This window comes from Mustela lutreola, chromosome 4 (assembly GCF_030435805.1).
Source record: "Mustela lutreola isolate mMusLut2 chromosome 4, mMusLut2.pri, whole genome shotgun sequence".
In the NCBI taxonomy this organism is placed as follows: domain Eukaryota; kingdom Metazoa; phylum Chordata; class Mammalia; order Carnivora; family Mustelidae; genus Mustela; species Mustela lutreola.
The window spans coordinates 25,256,737-25,275,640 of NC_081293.1; the positions used below are offsets into that span (position 1 = coordinate 25,256,737).

Sequence of the window (18,904 nt, forward strand, 5' to 3'; positions counted from 1 at the left end):
CTTTATGGAAAAAAAAATTAGTTTAGAAAAAGCTGTACATTGGGGCAACTGGATGGCTCAGCTGTTGGGCGTCTGCGCCGTTGGGCATCTGCGCTGTTGGGCGTCTGCCTTCAGTACAGGTCATGATACCGGGGTCCTGGGATAGAGCCCTGTGTTGGGCTCCCTGCTCAGTGGGAAGCCTGCTTCTCCCTCACCCTCCCCCTGCCTGTGTTCCCTCTCTCACAGTCTCTCTCACTGTCAAATAAATAAAATCTTAAAAAGAAAAAAAAAAAAAGCTGTACTTGATAACCACCACTGCCTGCCTCATTATTAAAGATTCACACTGCAGGGGCACCTGGGTGGCTCAGTGGGTTAACGCCTCTGCCTTCGGCTTGGGTCATGATCCCGATGTCCTAGGATCGAGCCCCACGTCGGACTCTCTGCTTAGCCGGGAGCCTGCTTCCTCCTCTCTCTCTGCCTGCCTCTCTGCCTACTTGTGATCTCTGTCTGTCAAATAAATAAATAAAATTAAAAAAAAAAAAAAAAAGATTCACACTGCATACTAAAGGCTCTGAGAAGTTCTGCAGTAAAGAATCCCCAACTTTTTCCTCACAGAACACTATGAGAAACAACTTTCACAAGTCCACATCCACCAGTCCATTCAAACTCTGTTCATTCAAACCCAGGAAATAACGGCCCAGACCTCTGCAACCCCATTTCCTCCAAGGCCCTCTGCTCGGATTCCCCACAGGTTCCCAACCCAGGCACCACAAGGCACAAACACCTGGCTTCGGCCATACCAAACTCTTTCCTCTCTAGACATGCTGCCGCCCTTAGGAGGCAGAGGCTTTAATTCCCATTTTGGAGAGATAGAAACTGAGCCTCAGAACGTTAACTGCTGGTGGAAACCTTTTTTTTCTCATTTTTAAGCGGCCACTGAGTTGTTTATGTACCTGTGGGGACATGGCTTAATCAGATTCTGGGAGTGAAACTCAGGGATCCACACTTTTCTGCCCGCCCCCAGGATGCGGCTGGTGAGACTGAAGGACAAGGTCCAGAGAGAGGCCACCAGAACTCATTTCGGTGCCTGTGACTTGGTGGCAAGACAGCGCGAGGCAGCGGGGCGCGGCGGATTCGTCCCCTACTCCTTCCTCGGATGGGCCCTGTCCTCCAGGAAAGGGCACGGTCGCTGGGGCTGTCGGAGGGGCCCTCGGGGGAGGCACTCACCGAGGATGCGGATCTGCGTGACGGCTCCGTGCAGGCCGAAGAGCATCCACAGCGGCTGCGTGGCGTCCACGCACAGCTGCATGCCCGCCGCGGCGCCGTTGTGGCTGAGGTGCAGCTCGCCGTCGGCGTTGACCACTAGGCCCAGGATGTCGCCGCTGTGCAGGGGCCCGGGCACGCGGCACACGGCCCAGAACTCCTTGCGGTCCGCCAGGGCCTCGGGGCTGAAGGGCAGGTCCGCGGGCCGCAGCGTGCCGGGGTCGCACGTGGTGACGCCGAAGGAGAGCGCCCCGGGCCGCGCGCCGCTGGAGCGCGTGACCTTGATGAAGATGGTCTCGGCCACGCGCACGGGCCTGCTGGTGAAGACGAGCGCGCGCTCGTCGCGCCCGTGCTCCAGGCGCGCCACGGTCTGCTCGTCCAGGATCCGCACGTGCGCCCCGGCGCGCAGCGCGTGGAAGCGCAGGTCGCCGTCGAGCTGTGCGGGCAGCGCGCGGCTGTGCTGCGAGTTGAGCGAGTTCTGCGGGATGGGGCAGCCGGCGGCCGGCGCGGCCTCGTCGCCCTCGGCGCCCGGCACGTTGAGGTCGCACAGGCTCACGGAGAGGCGCGCCTCGTCGGCGTCGCGCCGCAGGGACGGCCGCCGCAGGGCGGTGAAGGAGCGCGGCCGCAGGCAGTCCGGGAGCACCAACTCGCTGTCTGCGGCCGGGGAGGGGGAGAGACAGGGCGACTGTCACGCGGGCCCAGCAGTCCCCTCCTCCCCCACCCCATCACCTGCGCGCTTCCTGCGGCCAGCCTTTCCAGTCTGCACCGTGAAACGGCACTGTGAACAGCGTGGAAGAGGCTTGTGGCGGAGGCTCAACTGCAGGTCGGGGAAACAAAGTCACGAAGGACCTCTATTTGTTTAAGAAAAGGATGGGGGCTGGAAGGAGGAGCACCAAGTTAAAAAATATTCCTTCTACATGCCACGCTTATAAAAGTTTTTTTGTTTTTTTGTTTTTTAATGAATTTAACTCCCTTTTGATCCCCTGCAGCTAGACAGCAGTAAATATTTGCTGAATGCACTGCGGACATCCTACTCCCTTCCCCAGAAAACCTCTTTGCGTAAATTGTCTCATCTTACCCTAACAATTACTTCTTGAGTTATCATTGCGCAGAAGGACACTGAGGCTGTGAAAACTTAAGTAAATTTATCCGGGATTTCCTTTTGAAAGTGACTTAACTAGAAATCAACCTCTTTCTCTTTTTAATCATACAAGCAAGATAGACTATTTTGTAGGAGAGGCAGATGAGCAAAAAGAAAAAATAATCACCTCTCAGCCCACCATCTGGGAAAAAATATTCTTTAATATTTGGGTGAGGACCTTCCAGCTTTTTTCCCCCATTATATTCCTGTTACTTTTTCTAATACAAAAATCAAATCATGCTATATAGACTCCAGTAGTTTTTAACCTTTTATGGGTAACAAATCCCTTTGAAAATGTGATAACTTTGACTGTGTCCTCAGAAGAACACATATTCTTCCTACATTCTGTGGATAACTTCAGGACATCTGTGAATCCCATAAAGCCATCCATGGGCATGGACTCCAGGCTAAGAACCCTGCTATACAGATTTCCTTTTCAAAACTAGCTCTTCCACTATGTCCTGAACACCTTTTCATGCCAATAACCATGTTTCCAACACCATATTTTTTTTAATGGCTGTGTTATGTCCTACTTTATGGAGTCCTATCATTTATAATAAAAGTCATCATGCATGATAAATTACCCCTGCATTTCATCCTTAAAACATCCCATGGAAGTGTTCCCATTATGGAGATAAAGCTCAGAGATGTGACGTGACAGCCACCAAGTGACAGATCCGAGAATGAAGCAAGGTCTGTCCAACTCCCCATATCACATTCTTGGATTTCAGGCCCTCCTTCTTTATTGAACCTGCACCCCCTCTGTGGGAGTCATAGTCCTCAGATTTGGCTAGTGCCACTGTAGACCACATCACGGGCCAATCCCTCCCTGGGAGCCTTTTCTCTGAGCCTCCCCAAGGGAGGATCTGTGCTTTCTCTCTAGGACCTGGATAAGGATGGCTGGGGTGCTGGATTTGAAAGCACATCTTGGAGGACTGGACTAATATGGGCGGCTAAGGCCAGAATTCAGCTCCAGCTAAATCTAGAGACCGTCTCTAAAGCCTCCTTGTTTTTGTTCTCCCCCTGCACCTTTCAGGAACAGTGTTGTTTGGGCCGCAGCAAGAGAGGGTGTTGTCCACCACTGCCCCCACCCCCTCCCCGACCCCCCACCGCCGCCTGCCTGGAGAAGCCTCTTGGGGCCTGGCTGGTTGGGATTCCCAGCATCGTGCTTGGCAAGAAGGAGGGAGCCAACCGGAAAATGCGATTATTCCAGGGAATTGACTCTGTGACAGCGATGGTGCAGAGAGGCTGGGGGCTGCAGAGAGGCAGAGGCAAGGTGGCCCGAATAGGAGGGGAAGGCCTGAGAGACGGTTGTGGGGACCTGGGACAGGCTGTAGGCTGACTGGGGGCCCCGGAGAACAGCCCCTGCTCCCCATACCTTAGGCATTGCGGGCACTGGCCCTAGACAACTCCAGTGTTGGAGATGGAGAGGAAGGGACAAGGGCAGCAGGGTGACAAGAAAACAAAAGGCTCAGAGATGCCAGCCAGAGCCTATAGGAAGGAGACTGTCACAGGCCTCGCACACACACGTATCCCCACACTCCCCTCCCCACCTCACCCCACCCCGCACACTCAGGACACTCGGTCCAGGGCTCATGGAGCTGGGCAGACCGTCAGCGCAGGCTTCTGAATGGGGCTGGATGTGTGCTCCCCAAGCTCTGCCCCTTCAGGGGTCCTTCTGTACTTAAATGTGGCTGCTACTGGGCTTCTCAGGCAACCCGAGCCACTGCTGAGCTCCTCTAAGAAAGCAGTTCCTTCTCTTAGACTGAAATCTAGCTCCTTGTATCCAAGGATCTTTTGGATAGATTTACTTAACGTCTCAGGTTCAGTGTTCCTCTGTGCCAGTACTACCTCTGGGGTAGCCCCGTGGAGAAAACACTCCCCTCAGGGAATACTCAGACCCACCACACACCTTCCCACTGCTTAGACAATGAGCAGAACCAGACTCAGTGCTCCAGATGTTCCCTGACCCGCCCAAGGCACAGTGTGGCCACCGCCTCCCTTGATATTTGTGCTAGACTTCTCATAATGTAACCTAAGGGTATTTGGGGTTTTTTAGTAACCCGAATCCATATACTGGTAGGCAGGACAGAAGCATAGTTAATTAAGTGTCAGGATTTTGAAGTCATTAGCCGAGGTTCAAATCCTAGCTGCATCATTTTCTGTCCATAGCACCTTAGATAAATAGCTTAACCTCTCTAGGCCTCTCTTCTTCAGCCGTGAAGTCGGCATTCACTGAGGTGTATAACATCTGTACTCTAACACCCGGCTCAGCACGGATGCAGTGAAGTCCAAATGCAGTAAGCTACAGAGGGCCCCTAGCAGGTCACCTTGAGGGCACCTTGTAGTCACGAGGTAAGTATGAGCCACTGTTATGGTTTACCCGCCCCAGGGCTCCAAAGAGAGTGCATGAGCTCTGGGGTGATACAGGCCTGGGTTGAAATGTCCAAGCCAGCACTTGAGCCACCTTGCCTCCCAGCCCCAGGTCACTCAGCTAGAGAACGGGGGGAATCACAACTGTATTGCGATGATGACATGGGGGTCAGAGGTAGGGCGGGCAGCCCCTGCGAATGAGGTACTTGACAACTTCAGGTACCAGTGCCTACTCAGGTCGTCTGCCAACCACAGTCAGGTTCCCCCGCAGCAGGCAATGAGCGTTCGGCACTGGACTGTAGGACTTCACATGGGTCATGAATGGCATCCTTGACTGAGGACCAGGAAGGAGAAGCTACAAAGCGGAGATGAGAGGGGAAAGAAGAGAAGGCAGGAGGAACAGCAGGGGGTAGGGAGACAGGAGGAGGGGCAGGAAAATGACCCTTTCAGCCTTGCTTGAAATCTTGGAGGAGTCAGGCGGAAAGGTACAGGAGATGCTGGGAAACAGCTAAAAATGGAATCCCCGGAGCCAGTGCCCAGCCCAAGTCTGTCTTCTCTCCCAGCCAAGCTGCCCCTCGGGGTCGGAAGCAGCTACAGGCTGCTGGCCATCTCCAAAATAAGCATCCCCTCAGTGTGCCCAGCTGTGCCTGAAATAGATGACACTGGAGATGGAGCAGCTGGGCAGGGCGCCCTCCTCAGAAGGGCCAGCAAAGGTCAGAGCTGACTGAAAGCCAGGGAAGGGGCCAGGCCCCCAAAACCACAGGAGAGTGACCTGGGGCCAGGCTTAGCCCAGGGTCCCCGCTTGGAGACAGGGCAGAGGGCAACCTGTCACCCCAAGGATGGGCTGGCCCATTCAGAAGCAACAAGTTCTACCCCCCGGGCCAGGGACACATGGCTGCCCACCTTGGAGGTGTTTATGTCGGGGCCCGGAGCAGGGAGCGGCGCAAGGCCACAGGACACTGAGATGCAACCCTCTCAGTGTCCCGGCTTTGATCTTTCGGGCAGGAATTTGTCAGTCTTCAGCTCCTGCAGAATCTGGCGCCTGGCGGGGCGGGAGAGGGAGTGGCGATCCTTTGCGCCAGGGAGGAAATAACCAGGCCCCACAAGGCCAGTGAGGCCAGGGCCAGGGTTTCCTCCCCTCCAGGTGGCACTCAGGTCACCCACTCACTGACCTGCTGTGTGCCCAGGCCTAGGCAGTGGGTAAAGAGAAGAGAAGCCAGCACCTGGGCCCCAAGGAGCCAGTCGGATGTGGGAGGATCAAAGCTTGGAGGCGTGAAAATATTTGAATATAATTTCCTTACAAAATTCTTAGTGTCTCCAGAGGAAATCTATTTCTCTCTGCTAAGCTCTCACCCAGCCTTGCCTAGAATGTCCCCAGGAACAAGAAGCTCACCACATCCCAAGGCTATCTGTCCCCCTTCTCTGAACAACTACAGCTGTTAGGAAAGCTGTCCTTGCACGGATCCAGAAGTGTCCCCCATCCACTCCTTGGCTCCCCCTGAGCCTTCTCTTCTTTAGGATAAATACCCTTTTTAAGATAATGCTCTCCAACCGAGGCTGGGGTGCCCTTCCCGTTTCACAGTGAGTCTGAGACAGCCTCTTGGAAGAAACAAGATTTGTCCTGGGCCCTGAAGAACAAGAGAGTTCAGAGTGACGGACAGAAGCGAGGAGCGCTCAGTGGGAAAACGGCGCTAGCAAATGCCTGGAGAACAATCTGAGGCCAGTGGGGAGAAAGGGAGAGGAGGAGAGGAGGGGCCAGACTGAGGGCACTGGGGCCAGCTCTGGCAAGGGACCCACTGGACCCACAAGCTGCCAGCAGTGCAGGGCAACCAAGATAGGGCCAGGGCACTGGTGCCAGGGCCCTCAGGGCCAGGCAAGGGACTCCTTCAAAGCAGGGCCGCCCATCAGCCCCAGAGTCTTGTTTGTTTAGATTCCCACCTCCCCAGCCCTGGCTCATCTTTAACCAGGGGTCGGCCCGAGGCAGCAGGCTGGCTGGTGGGCGGGCATCTGCCAGCCCCTGTTTGGAAGGTGGTGCTGGCCCATTTCCTGTCTCCATAAACATCCTCCTGCTGGTCAGCACCCAGCACGGGGCAAGGGAAGGAGCCCCAAGGGCAGGAACATGGCTTGGATGGGTAAGGGGTTTCTCTACCCCTCTGGGCAGCGCCCTGAAACCCACACCTGCCTCCACCCTCTCCATATACACCCAACCGCAGGAAAGCTAGGAGAAACAAATATTTTGTGAGGCTCATGGAAGGAAGGGTAGAATGTCCCAGAAACACTTGGAGTCACAGACTCTAAGATTCATGGACAGAGAATCTTAGACATATAGATTCTGACTCATCTGGTTTAGTGGTTCTCAAACTTTTTTTTTTTAAAGCAGTGAAATCCTTTTGTCCAACAGAACCAAAATCTCTGGTTCAAGTCTAAGAGGAGGTCACAGAGCCCTGCCAACTCAGCTGCCTCAAAGATGCCTCTGGAACCCCAGTGTCCCAAGGAACTCAGCTGGAGAACCATAGATCTTGTTCCAAGAAACAATTTAGAGAGCATGGTTTGAATTTCACCCACATACAGGGACTTGGTTTCAAGGCTTCCCGCTCTAAGGAGAGGACTGGTTTGTGAGTTGTCTATTTGGTGGGGTTTTTAAGTTAAGTATCCCTTTCTAACCTACAAACGATAGCCGTTGCCATTTGTGTAAACACTCTTCCACATCCTTGAGCCTCACAGACTCTCCGAGAGGTAAATGGCACATGTCTAATTATGTCCAAACAACAGACGGGGTGGTTGGGCCACAGAGAAGCTGGAAGGCTTGCTCACAGCTAGTGAGTGGCCATGTCAAGTCTTGGCTCAGCTCTCCTGCTTCTGAAATGTGGGCTTTGTCTCCAGTCCTGCAAGGTCCCAGCTTCTCTGCTACACACCCCCTGGCCCTGGGACCCCCTGGTCTCTCCAAAGTGCCTCAAAACTGTATCTTGGGCCAAAGAGATTGTAGGTGGAAAATCTGAAACTGCCATTTCTGGGTATTAGAAATAGTCTAATATTGCCAATCATATAAGATCGCACTTTTCATATATTCATTCTGGTTTAAAACAAAAAAACAAAAAGCCAGAGTGCACTGTGAACAAAAGAACGAGACAAAGCCCTCAGGAGCCTTCAGGGAACTGTGAGGCAGACAGACTCACTGCTGAATCAGGGTGCTGGGCACCCCCAACTTCCCCAGCCAACACTGCTAGGGCTCTGGTGGCCTATCTGTGCCCGACATGTGCTGCTGATCCCTGACATCCTGAGCTCTCATGAGCTCCACCCTGGAAGATGGAGAGTGGCCAACTCCCCACCCCTGGGAGATACCCAGACTTAGCACGGGGACCAGGTGGACTCACATTTAGAGAAGCTAGGAAGTGAAACAGCCCACCTTCCTGGGCCCAAGGCCCAGTTCTCCTGAGCTGTGTGACCCTGGGCAAGTTATCAGATCTCTCTGAGCCTCTGTTGCCATATCTGCAAAATGGGCACAATAATAACATTCCTTACAAAACATATGAAGGGCTTATGATGTCTTCTTAAAAAGCAGGACAGTACATGATGCAGAACTGCTGGTACCACCGAGACCTCCACGTGCCTCGGGTGGTCAGGCGCAGGAAAGGTCGTCGGAACAGGGGAGATCAGGGCTTCCTGGTGGAGGGGAGGGCTTGGTGATGAGCCCTGATAGGATCAGCAGAATTGAGGGTGAGCAGAGAGAAGTGGAAGGAAAAGTCCCTGAAGCAGGAGGAACAATAAAATTTTGTTTTAATCAAGAAGAAAAGAAAACTAGCAAAGAGGAAGAAATCGCCATCAGCATCCTCCGCTCTTTCCTGCATCCCGAGATTCGCTTGACTTCCTTAAACTAATATTTGCCTCTCAGCCCCTGGCAGCCACAGCTGAAGGTAAATATTGGTTTAGTCCAGGAAATGGAAGCCCCAGATGGCAGTGTGGTCCTCTGTTGCCCAGTACGGTCACACTCTTTGTGCCGCCCAGCTGATGAGCACCCTGAATGGGAGACCTAACCCAAGGCCGTATCTCCAGAGAGGGCCCAGCCTCTCGCTGCAGGGAAGCCAGGCTGGCTCGGCTGGCCACAGACCAGCCCAAGAGCAGCCTGCCCCTCCGAAAGCTCCCCTGCCTGAGCATCTCTGTACATCTCCATCCTCAGTAGGCAGGTGTTACCAGGACCTGGGAGCCTCTGCCTCAGCTGGCTGAAGCAGAACGCCATGAGCTCTTGGGAGCCCCCTAATGCCCTCCTGAGCTCAGCCACTACCGTTTGGACGTGGTGATATCTTTTCACACTGACCTTACGCCCAGATCAGCCTGGAAGATAGGAATTCCAGGCCCAGCCTGACTTCTGACTAGCTGGGAGAATTTGGGCAGGCCCTCTCCCATCTCTGGGCCACAGCTCCTCCTTTTGAAAGACTTGACAGCACGGAAGCCACCAAATTTTCTGCTTTCACGGCTCTCCTTTGACGCACGCGCCTACCCCCTTCTCTACAAGTCACCTCTTCGCTTCGCTCCCTCCCCCAAAGGCTCTGTTCCCCGATGGCTAATTCCCCACCTCTGAGCCTAAGCACACCCCTCCTGTCTGGCCTCAGCTGTTCCTCCCCAACCAGGCCTTTTTTTTTTTTTACCTTATGTGGTTCCTGACTCGAAACTCATCTCCTACAGAAAGTCCTGGATTACTCCCCACCTGTACCACCCCTGTGCCACACAGTTTTACTCTTCAGCCACATTTCCCTGAAGAACTGGATTTAGGTCACCTCAGAGCAGTTAGATGATGACCCTTAAAATAAACACTCTTCAAGGAGAGGGGCTGGATTTTCAACTCTTGCGTCTCCCCTGCCCTCCCCACCCTGCACAGTACGTGGGCTGTAGGGGGCCCACAGGGGATCAGGAGACCCTACACTTGAAGTCTGGGTCCACCAGCTTTCTGCCAGGACCCACAGAGCTGCTCTTCCTGAGCCAACATTTCTGAGAAGAGCAGGGAGACCTTGAAAAACTGGGATAGGAGCTTATCTCTCTAAGTATTAATCACCCCATAAAACTTGTGTTTATTTGCTTGCTGGCAGGTCCCTCTTCTTGGAGGTAGGAAGCTGTTATTCTTGGAAATCCCAGCCCAGGCTTGGGCCAGGGCACCCCGAGGCCAGAGGTGATCTCCTGAACTCCAGCATGTCAGGAGCCTGGAAGGCATGAGGCAGGCCTGCAGAGGCCGTGGTGGGGGCACCGGTGGGCCTGGCTTCAGTTCAGGCAGTGGGGGGTGGGATGGCGTGCCCGCCTGGAATGGTCACTGAGAGACAGACCCCAGCCCCTGTCTGCACTCTGTCAGGGGAGACAACCCATCTGTCCGTGGCCTGATTTGCAGATCTGCTGGGTGCCAGGGGCCCCAAGATATCTCTGATCTGAAGAGCAGGTATGGGCCAGGTAGGGTTTGGAGAGTTTGGGCCGTAGATCCCACAGACAGACAGGAATGGAGGGGGCAGACCTAGCAGGAAGTCCCTAAAGATGAGACACTGGTTTGGTGGGCAATCGCCTCAGGAAAGAAAGCCCGTCTTCAGAGCTGCCAAGGCAGAGAGCAACCTCTCAGGAGATGGAGAAACTCAAAACTGGCTGAGGAGGGAGCACAGGGAAAGCCAGAGGCACTGGAGGGATCCGGGCCAGCTGTGGGGAGTTGGGAGGGGTGGTAAGCATTGAGGAGGATGGGGAAGGAGACTGACCCCAGGACTATATAGGGCAGAAGGCGGACCCTAGAGGGGAGGCCACCGAATGAGGGTATAGAGCAGCGTGCCAACCTCTGAAGAGATCTTGGATCTCTTCTGTTTTTACACCAAAAAATATGAGTTTAGGAAGAACAAAACAAAGAGATATTTTAATCTGCTAATTGAATTCAGGGACCAACATCAGTGTTTGAAAATGCCCAGGGATTACTGTGATTTACAGCTCGGACAGGAATCTGCTGGGACTTCAGGCTTACCCAAGGTGCCCAGAGGAGCCTGCTGGGAGATCCAGGTGCAATTGAAAAAACTTCCTGAAAACCCATTTAGAGCCTAAGAGGGGTAATAGGGCCAGGCCCGGGGAGACTGCCTGGGCTGTGTCCCAAGGTGGGGCCCATCAGATCACTCTCCAGGTCACTCTCTGGGCCCCAGAGGTTTGGAAGCCCCATCTCACCTAGCATGTCCCCTTCACCATCCCCTCCCTACCCTTCCCGGACCTTCTAGACCCCACCTAAGCCCCCTTCTCCAAGAAGCCTTCCTGGACTCCATCCTCCCTCACTGACCTCAGCCTCCTCTGATTTACTGCCTCCCTCCATACCTAACCTGCTGGAGGTTTACTGGGGAAGGTACTGCAAAACACCCAGTTCAAATCCCAGCCCCACCACATTCCTACACAGGTAAGCCAAGCGTTCCATGGGTCTTAATTTTCTCCCTGACAAATGGGAATGAAAAAACACTCTGTCCAGGGCCAGCTGCTGAGGTTAAATGAGATAGCTGGATGGAAACCATCTCAACAGATGGAAAGGATCCTATGACCACAGCTCTAAACAATTTACTGTCTTCTCGTGGGTTATGCCCTGATGGTGTCTGGAGCGCTTGTTTTTCTCTCTGATTTTCCAGTGAGGCTGGGCTATCTGTGAGGGAGACTGGGTCTACCTCACTCCCCACCACTTCCCTTCATCTAACAAGCTACCTGCCCTCCCCACCACACTCCCCTACTGAGCATCCAAATAATCCTTGGTGTCTTTCACACACCAGACACAAGGTTCTACTCTGGAAAGAAATCGTGGTAAGACATGGTTTCACCCTGAAAGCCTTCCCCATCTTGGGAAAGACCTATGGATGGGCCAGAAAGTTCAGCCGATGCCTCAGTGCTGAGAGAATCCCAGGCACCATGTGGTGGGACCCAAGAAGCAGAGAAGAGAGCTCACTCTGGAAGGCTTCATGGAGGAGGTAGCTCTTGAGCCAGACTTTAATGCCAGAGTGGGATTTTTTATTTCTGGGGACTGTAGGAAAAGGCATTCTTTGCTAGGAAAGGGAAAAGCAAGAATTCTGCCCCTACTGCCTTTACCCCTGTCCCAACAAGACTGTAACTTTTTTTTAGAGATGAGACACTTCTGTCTCCCACATGTACCCCCCCACCCCTGCCCGGCCCAGGGGCTAAGTCATAGTATTCACAACCTCTTCACAGATGAGAAGTCTGAGACTCAGACAGAAGTGTCCAGGCTGGAACATAAACTCAGGCTCCAGAAGTCCACTGCCTGGAAGCGTGAGGCCCTAAGGACACGAGAGCAGCCGAGGGTGTTCACTTAAACTTGGGTTAAGCTTCGCCCTCCCCAGGATGGATGGGGAAGACTGACAGTCAGTGCCTACCTCCAGTGTGTCAGCTGCTTCCTGTAACTTGGCTCTTTAAGCCTCCAAAAGAACCCTGAAAACAATTTACTATTACTTACCCCTATTTCACAGATAAGGAAACTGAGGCCCTGCAGCTAGTACAGGGTGAGGCCCGAAGCCGACCTGGGGCAGAACCAATACTCTTTCCGCCTCCAGCAGGAGCACCCACTGCACAGAGCAAGAAGAGAGCAGCTCGTTGTCGGGCAGCCTGGGCTCCTTCTTCACTTACTAAGACCTGGAAGGGCTTGCTTTCAGGCTCTTAACTTGTCCACGTGAATGTGTACTTTTATGGAGTTGAAAAACAGAAAGTACCCAAACTATTAATTAATAAAAACAGACTGCTGATGCTTGGAAGTCAACAGAAATGCTTCTGACAATTACTCATTTGTTTTTACTTTCACTGTCTTTTTTACTCAAATGAAGGTGTTTTGAAAAGAGCTTCACTGTTCCTTGGCTCTGAAGCCAGAAAGGAACGAAAGGGGAAAGAAAAAAAAAAGGTTTTCCATTGCATCCATGATCCATGGCGTTTTTGTCCACAGAGATGGAGGCAGGGCTGGGAGCTGGGACAAGCAAGCACAGGCCGGGCACTGACTGTGCTGGGCGCTTTATTGACAGCCTCTTGAGTTTCCCTTCATTGCCCCACAAACCCATTTCATAGATGGGAAAGCTGAGGCTTCTGCTGGCTCTGCCTGGAGACACAGCCGTTTTGCCCGTGAGCTGATGTATGTTCAGAGTCAGCATGTGCACAAGGGAGCAAGATGAGAGCGATCCTAGACCAGGAGTCAGGTGACCTGGATTCTAGTCCCAACTCAGCCACCAGCTCAGCGTGGGACCCTAGGAAGCCTGAAACTCTCCAAGGCCCCTTCCAGCCCCGGAACCTTGGGGTAATGGGCGCCCTCGCCAGGAAGCCTGGCTCCTTAGCACCCCAGGCTGCCCTCTGCTATTCTTCCTTGCCTGATTGCTGCCCTCAGTAGGGAGGCCCTACTCACCCTGAGCACCCAGGAGCCCCCAGAAAAGTCTTAGCCACCCCAGTGCCCTCTGCTCTCCCTGCTTACCCCATTCACTCCCATCCCTGCAAGAAGCACTGGGACGGGGTTGGGCCTCCTGGAGGGCTGCACAGCCCAGGGGCCAGGGGCTCACTTGGAACTGAGTGCTGGCTGCCCCGCTCAGCTGCGGCGCCTCTGGCCAATGACTCAACCTCCCTGAGCTTGGGCCTCGTCTCCTCAGACCACACTAAGAGTCTGCCTCCCAGGGTGGGTACGAGCCCAGCAGCAACGAAGTGCTTGACACACAGCAAGTCCTAGCTCAGCTGTGGGGTCGATGATTAATATTCATGACTTCTTGGAGGCGGAGGGTCTCTGAGGCTGGTTTCTGATGAGGGTTATATGCTGCTCAAAAGCACCACCTGAGGGGCCTTGGAGGGCAGGAATCCCACCCCGGAGCCTCTTGCCCCAGCTGTGGGCACGAAGGATGGGTGAGTTCTGCAGGACACAGGAAGGCTCCCTGAGCTGTCCCCGTGCCCACGTGGCCCTGGGGCTCTGCCAGTGGGGGAGAGGTCCGCATGCCAGAGGAACCCGAGCAGCGTCACACCCCAGCACCTCGGAGGCACGGGGAGCGGGCACTCACCAAGCAGCTGGACGCCCCGCGTGAGGCCGTAGACATCCACCAGGGCCCAAAGCGGGTCGGCCGTGCGGACCCCGTTGAAGAAGAGCATGGCAGCTGAGTCGTTGATGCGGTAGAATACGCGGCCCTTCTTGTCCACCCAGAAAGCGATGATGTTGCCCTCGTTGGCAAACTCCTCGGGCAGCGCCTTGGCCCAGAAGCCGCTCTGGGACACCAGGTCGGGGCAGGCGTACTTGGGCAGCGAGTCAGGGTGGATGCGGGACGGGTCCTTGCTCGTGAAGCCCAGCCGCAGCGCCCCACTCCAGCAGCACTGCTTCTTGGTGATCTGGACGGGAAAAGAAACCCTCAGAGGGCGGCCCCTGCCGGGCCCAGCCTCTCTAGCACCCACCAGGGCCCAATGGGGAGGGAGTGGGTCCTTCCCAGTGGACCACCTGGGGTGGACTCCCCTGCGAGGAGTGGGGGGTTCACGCCTCCCTGCTGGCCTCCTCTCTCTTCTCTGGGAACCTTCCCACAGGCTGGTGACAGCTCATGGAGGTCCCCATGGCCACACCCCTCCCCCACTCCCGCTCTGTCCCACAGGGAAGGTTGAGGAAGGAGGAGTAAGAGGGTCCAGCACGAGGAAGGTGAGGAAGAGCGCGAGTGGCAGCACAGAGGACGAGAAGGGCGGGGTGCAGTGGGAGCGGGAGGCATTGCTGGTCCCCCGGATGCGCCGAGAGCAGAGAGGGAAGCCCCACCTTCAGCCTGACTTGCTCGTAGATGAGGACCGGGCGGTTGCTGAAGGTGATGGCATTGCAGAAGCTGGCCTGCCTCTTGACGGCCTTGTGGCTGAGGTCCATGAGGATCTGGGAGCCCTTGGTGTGTGGGTGGAAGAGCAGTGGTGTGGCTGGGAGCCCCCTGCCAGGTGGTCCCGGAGCACAGTGCTCCTGCTTGTGGTGGCGTCGGTGAGAGGTGACAGGGAAGGGGCCCCCGATGGAGTCTGCAAAGGAATGAGCTACGATGACAAGGCTGTGGCAGAGACCCCTGAAGCAGCAGAGGGCTGGGCACAAGCAGAAGTTGCTCATGGCCCAGGACAGCCACCATCACTGAAACTCACCCGCCAGCACCTTTGGCCACCATCTCTTGCCACAGCCCCCTTCGCCACCTACCACTGTGTAGTATCCATCACCATCAGCCCTGGTCCTCTGCCTGTCTCCCACCACCGACTACAAGCTACTGCTACTCACCAGTACTTCTCGCCATCTACTCTCCACCACCCACCTTTGTGATAAACCAGCATTTATTACCAACATCCACCACCATGCCCTGCCACTCCCCACCACCATCATTTTATTTTATTCAATAAATTCAATATTCATTACAGACCTACTTAATACCAAGCCCTGCCCTAGGAACGAGGCATACAGGCAGGAAACACACATGGACCTTTCTCAAGAAGACAACAGCCCAGGAAAGGAAATAGGACATACGCAGGAATCACGATAAAAATGGCCGACAGTGATTAATGCCGAAAGGATGGAACGGCAGGTCACTTCTCAGGAAGGTCTCCTGGAGGAGGGGAGGAGGAGGAGGAGAGGGCATGGAGCTGGACTGACAAGGCTAGGCTGCAGTGCACATGTGACCTTGGAGCTGCCCTTGGAGACCAGCAGAGTAGCTGGGCTCCAGAACCACGCCCATGGCTGCCCTCCGTCAGGGCCACCCCTCCCCACCTCAGGCAGCCCTCCGGCTTCATACCACCCACGCCCGCCACAGGTGGGCCTCGGCACCCAGGCTTCCTGATGGAACTCAGATTGGCCTCAAGAACCTCTGGCCGCGAGGCACGCCACTTCCTCCTGCTGATCGCTCTACCGCACCCCAAAATGGGACAGAGGAAAGGATGGGGCGTGGTCCAGGGGAAGGCACGTTACAGGCATGTGGGGTTGGTGTCCAGGAGACAGGGCAGCGATTAGAAGGAACGTGGAGGAGGTGGCAGGTAGCTTGTATCAGTCACTCACTGGCTGTGTAACCTTAGGGATGTCACTTCCCTGCTCCAGCATAATGGGTAGCTGGAGCTCTAAGACATGTCTCAGCAGCACCGGAAGTATTAACGCAGTCTTGGCAGTTGGGGACAAGGAGAGATGTTCATTTCTTCCCCAAGATCTGTATCCTGTCCATGAGGAAGGGCAGCCCTGCCCTGTGTCATCAACTTGAGGAAAGAGAGACATGGAAGGTGGGAAGATGGGGTGGGGGGCGTAGGAAGCCACAGAATGGGACAGAAGCCTTCTGGGAGGTGTCAAAGTTTGGTTCCTCCAAGGCAGAGATTTAATAATGTAAGAAGCTCAATCAGCATCAGGCCTTCTCAGAGGTCTTCCACTCCCTAAAGAGGAGGAGAGGTGTCCAGGAAGGAGAGGAAGACAGGAAGGGAGGAGAGAAGGAGAGAGCAATATCCTGAGCTAGGAAGACCCTGACTTCGGTCCAGGCCATATTTGTATCACTTTGCATCACTTTGCATCTTTGCTTCCTTCTTCCCAAAGGGCCCCAGACACCAGCGTCCATGGTCCATGGCCAGCCAGACATCCTGCGCGTGGGAGGCGGGGCTGGAACAAGGAGGAGTTCCTCTTGTTCCCACTAAGAGAAGAGACTAGAATCACATGACAGTGCTCAAGGCCTTTAAAGCCACCAAGCAGTGAAGGTTGGAACTGCTCAGAGGTGACCCAGTCAGTCTGGGAAGGATACCTGGAAGAGGTTGGGTGGCCCCTAGATAGTACAGTGTAAGGGAGGTCATTCCAGGGAAGGGGGCTGTTGGGATGAAGGACAAAGAGTGGCCACAGGAAACCTACAGGTGCCCTGTCTGGAAGTGGTATCCTTTGGGATAGGCCAGCCTCAGGCACTGCTTGACTGCTGGTTTCAAAAAATACCAGCTGGGGAAAGGGATTAGAGATTGTGGTACAGGTATACAATGGAATATTACTTACCAGAGAACAGGGAATGGACTACTGATATGAGAGGCAACATGGATGAATTTCAAAATAATTATGCTGAGTGATATAAACCCATTTTTAAGAAATAGGCAAACACAATCCATGGAGTAACTGTAGGGCTTCTATTCCTTTCGAAACAGAAACCTATACCCCGTCCCATTTGTCCCGATCTGAGAAATGCACACTAAGGGCTAGTGATAACACATAGCCCGGAGGTCACCTGGGTGGGGGAGGGGGAGGGATTGCAAGGGGCACAAGGGAATGTCTGGGATGATTGATATATTCACCCTCTGGATCGTGGTGATGATCTCATGGGTGTATACGTATGTAACCCCCCCAATTGTACACTCTGAACGTATGTCAATACAACTTAAAACTCAATAAAGCAGGTGGTTAAACCTGTTGAGCCCAGCAGTTGATCACAGCCTCTCCCACAGGGCGACTCTCCAGCCTCCACTCAGGTCCCATGGACCAACCACAAGACCTCAGCTTCCTTCAAAATGCTCCCTCTCCTTCCCACCCATCCTGGGTGGGGTCCTAGGGTTCTGCAAAAAGACCCAGAAAACACTGACTCTGGGCAGATACGGTGGAGACACCCAGGGCCAGAGATCCAGGCCCTGGGAGGACCATATCCCTGGGCCTCCCTTCCACCGGAGGACTTTGGGTGGGCAAGGGTGGCACAGGACCAGCTACCCTGGCTGACAGCAAGACGGATGGAGAAGGAAGGTGAGGGAAACCCTGGTCCCTGGGACACAATGAGCACCCAGACGGGTGACCTCACATACAACTATGGGTACATGAAGGTACTCCAGACCCTAGGAGACAGAGACTTATTTCTTCCCTAATCCCTTGGGTCAGGAATCACACGTTTACACACGTACCGTGCACACACACATATTCATGTCCACAGGGATGTATGAAACGGCACGTGTAGGACACAGGTCCAAGCACCCATGGACCACATACCTCTAGTAATATGGACAGCCGCGGGCCAGGCCCTGAACGGGGAGTTGATGTTCACCCACCGGTTTCAGCCTTAAGGCAAACTCTAACTGGAGAGAGGGATATCACTAGCCCATATGACTGATGAAGGCCCTGAGCCTCAGAGACACTGAGTGGCTTGCCCCCGGTCACCCAACTGCCACAGAGAGCCTCCAGCGGCCGAACGCAGGCAGTCCCACGGTGAGGCCTGTGGCTTCGCCATGAAGCCCCAACAGCCACAGGGGTTCTGTGTGCTGGACACATTCTTTTAAAAGCATATTAAATTATACTCGCGACTGGTAAAATATGGGGGGAAATGTTTGTCCATGTGCCACGCAGAACCATTTTGAGTAGCACACTCGGGGAGACCCGGCATTCTGCTAGGCTGCTTTCATGATACACGTGTGTAGGCCGCCAAGACAGAAACACAAACCATGGTGCCTGCATGGCCCTCCTACACGGCTGGATATAAAATGTGGCATGTGCCCACAAGGCACCCCGCTCTGCATTCACAAGGGTCTAAGGAGGAGGGGCCTCGAAACCATGCTGAGTGACAGAAGCCAGCCCCAAAGCCTACCTATGCTCTGATGCCTTTGTAGGACATTCTGGAACAGGCAAAACTACATAGCTTGAAAGCTCCAGAGTACTGGAGTTTGGGGAAGAGGAAGACACAGGGGCACAAAGGGAGTTTCTGCAGTGATGGAATGTTCTTTATCTTAACTGTGGCAGTGCTCACACAACTTGCACATTTGTCACAGCTCCCCAAACTATACACTTAAAAAGGATGAGCTTTATTATCTACAAATAATGCCTCAAAAGCAACAACAACTAACAAATCAGCATCCCCTGAGATGGAGGAAAGGGAGGCTGACCACCGCTGCTGCCATCAGCCCATGGCAGGGAGTGCCTAGGATGTGGACCACTGAACAGGAGACACCGAAGCCTGGTTGTCCCACAGCTCTCGGCCCGAGCCTTTGGGGTGGGAATAAGGGAAGTGTTCTGGCCACTACAAAGCACATTCACTGACTCCTAGACCTGCCTGCCTCCAGGGGGCGCCATTCACACAGACTACAAGAGGAATGGGTCGCTCTGAGGCATCCAACAAGCTGGTGATTGTCACCTCACCAACCCCTGCTATCCTTGCCTGCGAGCTCTCTCCTCCACCTCAGCTGGCATTATGCCCTGGG

The 18,904-nt window shown here is 54.3% G+C and overlaps 1 protein-coding gene across 2 annotated transcripts in view; it reads right to left on the reverse strand.

The window, feature by feature from the left end:
* The window catches only part of NEURL1 (neuralized E3 ubiquitin protein ligase 1), an 80,479-nt gene that overhangs the window by 5,830 nt on the left and 55,745 nt on the right, over window positions 1-18,904 (reverse strand). For both annotated transcript variants that reach the window (XM_059173303.1, XM_059173304.1), the window contains exons 2-4: window positions 14,514-14,755; window positions 13,783-14,104; window positions 1,207-1,896 (exon numbers count right to left, since the gene is read on the reverse strand). In XM_059173303.1, the coding sequence (XP_059029286.1) occupies window positions 1,207-1,896; window positions 13,783-14,104; window positions 14,514-14,755 (1,254 nt within the window). The remainder of the gene's footprint in view (window positions 1-1,206; window positions 1,897-13,782; window positions 14,105-14,513; window positions 14,756-18,904) is intronic.